At 60.0% G+C, this 2,922-nt stretch overlaps 2 protein-coding genes across 2 annotated transcripts in view; both read right to left on the reverse strand.

Annotated features, from left to right (window-relative positions):
- LOC113206649 (uncharacterized) overlaps positions 1-2,922 on the reverse strand; it is a 14,865-nt gene that overhangs the window by 11,479 nt on the left and 464 nt on the right. The gene's annotated exons all lie outside the window — the stretch shown is intronic.
- LOC127750820 (myosin-IIIb-like) overlaps positions 37-2,922 on the reverse strand; it is a 3,288-nt gene continuing 402 nt past the window's right edge. Inside the window, exons 2-4 of the mRNA XM_052273357.1 lie at positions 673-777; positions 192-530; positions 37-108 (exon numbers count right to left, since the gene is read on the reverse strand). Of these exons, the coding sequence (XP_052129317.1) occupies positions 37-108; positions 192-530; positions 673-777 (516 nt within the window). The remainder of the gene's footprint in view (positions 109-191; positions 531-672; positions 778-2,922) is intronic.

Consider the following 2,922-nt stretch of genomic DNA (forward strand, 5'->3'; position numbering starts at 1 on the left):
GGGGGGGGGGATTTGTAAATCAGTTTCTAAAGCCTTTCATTGGATTGAAAATCTAGAGCACACTTCAACGCGCATTAGATTGGAAAATTTCCGGAAAACTTCCAAGATCTGGGAAATTTCCCGTTTTTCCGGAGATTTCCCGGAAACTTTCCAGGGCTTCCAACCCTAGACGCGCATTCTTCTTTTCTCACCTGGGGCGGCGGGTTGCGCGGTATTTGGAAGAGCGCGCGCATGGGGTGCAGGTCGCTGAGCGGCGGCTCACCCTCGGCCAGCTCGATGGCCGTGATGCCCACCGACCAGACGTCGCAGCGGCAGTCGTACGACGAGTCGAGCTGCTGCTCGCAGGCGATCACCTCGGGCGCCATCCAGTAGGGTGTGCCCACGGAGGTGTTCCTGCGGCCCAGGGTGGCCTGCAGATGCGACGACACGCCAAAGTCGACCAGCTTGACGTTGCCCTCCTCCGTGAGCAGGATGTTGTGGCCCTTTACGTCGCGGTGCATGCAGTGGTTGGCGTGCAGGTAGACGAGCGCCTGGAGAAATACATTCATAGGGTCATAAAAAAAGAAGTTATTTCCGATGTATTTGAGCTGCCGGAAGTGCGGAGAGCAGTAGTTGGCACTTTGAGGAGCTGGATTCTGCATCTCTGCATCCGGTGCACTCGCGATCACTCACCTCGACCGTCTCGCGCAGGATGAAGGCGATCTGGTCGTCCGACAGGCGCGCCCCCCGCTGCTTGAGGCCCTGCACCAGGTCGGTGACCGAGCCCCCGTTGCAGAGCTGGGTGCCAAAAAGATTGCGTACACATTACACATAAAACACATTACGCGCAACGCTTAGCGGGAACACTTTCATCGGCTCTGCACAGCGGTCTGGTCTGGCCAGCCCGACCAGAAGGCGCCGCCGAGACTTGCGAGACTTGAAGCTCCTAGTTCTAAACCGCACCAGATCTTCTCCCGAGATATTGCTACAGCAGATGCGCGTTCAGGGCGGGCGGCCCGTCTCTCTCTCACTCGCTCGCACTCACGCAGCGCGCGCTTCATTCAAATGAGGGGCGCGACGAGGACAGACTGCCGCTCGCTAACTGAACGCCCCCGCCCACGGCTATGCCCGGCGCGGTGAGCGCACTTGCACCAAACGCGCCTAAAACGGATTTGCCCCCCCCCCCTCACCCCTCTCCCTAAGCGGTCCGGCAACACCTCGCTTGCCTCACACGGCGATGGAGCAGAGTGCGAAACTGCTCCTCCCAACCCCTTCACCACCTCCTCTCTGTATTGCCCTCCTAGGCCTACCTCTCGCCGATATAGAGTCAATTTGAAATCGCGCGCGGGGCGAAATTGATCTACTGGTCGAGAGAGAAACCCCCGCGCGCGCGCTCAGGTTCGCGTCGGAGTACCTGCAGTGCCTGGCGCACGACCGCGCTCCCGCCCCGGCCCGACGCCTTGGCACCCGTACGCTCGCTCGTTCTCTCTCTATCCTTCTCGTACTACCCTCGAGCAATATCACTGCTGGGCACATATTTCGAACTGGATTTCACTTCGGGCACCGACTCATGTCAATGCATTTTCAGCCAGCCTGAAGTTACATGGAACGACGCTGCTTACAGGGGGCGGTGCTCCGAGGGCCGCGGCTGACCGTCCCAATGAACTCCAATCGTGCGTCGGCCCCGGCAGCTGGACCGGCCGGACCACATCCATCCTCATCCTCATCCTCATCCTCATCTCCGCCGTCCACTCTGCGCTCCACTGCTCCCGGCCCAGGGGCCGCCCCGCGCGGGCCGGGCCGCGGCCCCCGTGCCCAGCCGTGATGAAGACTTGCTGCCAAAATTTCGATCGGTCGGTGTCGGGTCGGTGCGGCCTCTACTTCCGGCTCCGCGGGCGCCGGCGCCGCCGGGCGCACCGGATGCCCAGCTGCCAACCTGCGCGCTGGGCCGGGACGGCCGGGGGACCCCCGCCGTGTTAGTTTTTCTCTCCCTTTAACTAGGATAAACACCCGGAGCGGGGCGGCGCCCAGAGGTATGAACCGGGGAGGGGGTGGGGGGGCAGTACTTGGGTGAAAGGTGTGCGAAAGGAAATACCTATTTAGCACGCTGTTTTCACGCATGTTTCATCTCCATAAGAGACTCGACTCGACTCGACTCGACTCCGGCGCGCTTCGAGGCTGTAGAATGCAGAAAAGCAATGTTTCCGTCTGGTTTCCGTTCGCTCGCCTTTGGGGGCCTCCGCGCCGCGTCTGCCCGAGAGGAGAGAAGGGAAAGGGAGAGAGGAGAAGGGTCGACGCGCCGGCCGCCGGGACCACGCGGCGGGTACGCTACGCACATTCGCCTATCGAAGCAGCAGCAGCAGCCCCCCGGCCCGGCCCCGTGGCGGGAGTAACCCTTTTCCCGAGTACGTTCCCAGAGCTTTAACGTCCGCGACTACGAATGTTTATTGCACCAGATCGGACATCGAGAGGCCTAACAGCCGGCGGCGGCCTTTCCGCAAAGAATTGGGAAGTTACTAATTTTTTTCTGTGATTGTGGAAGTCAGTGGAAGGTAGTATAGCGTGGATCCAGCATCAAACCGGGCTTTATAATGACAAAAAAAAATAAAAATTAGTCTCGTTCGAGCGAAACGACATTGCATAACTATACAGACGGAGCGAGAGGAGGGTTTAACCCGCCCCTCCAGAGACCCCCCTGGCAGTGCCACCGGCCGAGCCGACGTGCCCCGCTGTAACGCGATGACCCACGCACCTCGGCCAGCCCGCTCGCCCAGATACGGCCGGCACAGTGAATCGGCGCCGTATAGTGAATCCAATTAGCGAGTGGATCCCCACAAACTGGGAGAGGAATTCTGCAGCTCATTAAATTACCTATCCGAGCCCGTATCTTACACCTTAAGCTGGATGCATGCAGAGGAGAGAACGGGAGGGGCAAAGGAGAAG

Source organism: Frankliniella occidentalis, unplaced genomic scaffold (genome assembly GCF_000697945.3).
Source record: "Frankliniella occidentalis isolate FOCC.00 unplaced genomic scaffold, Focc_3.1 Scaffold7, whole genome shotgun sequence".
Lineage (NCBI taxonomy): Eukaryota > Metazoa > Arthropoda > Insecta > Thysanoptera > Thripidae > Frankliniella > Frankliniella occidentalis.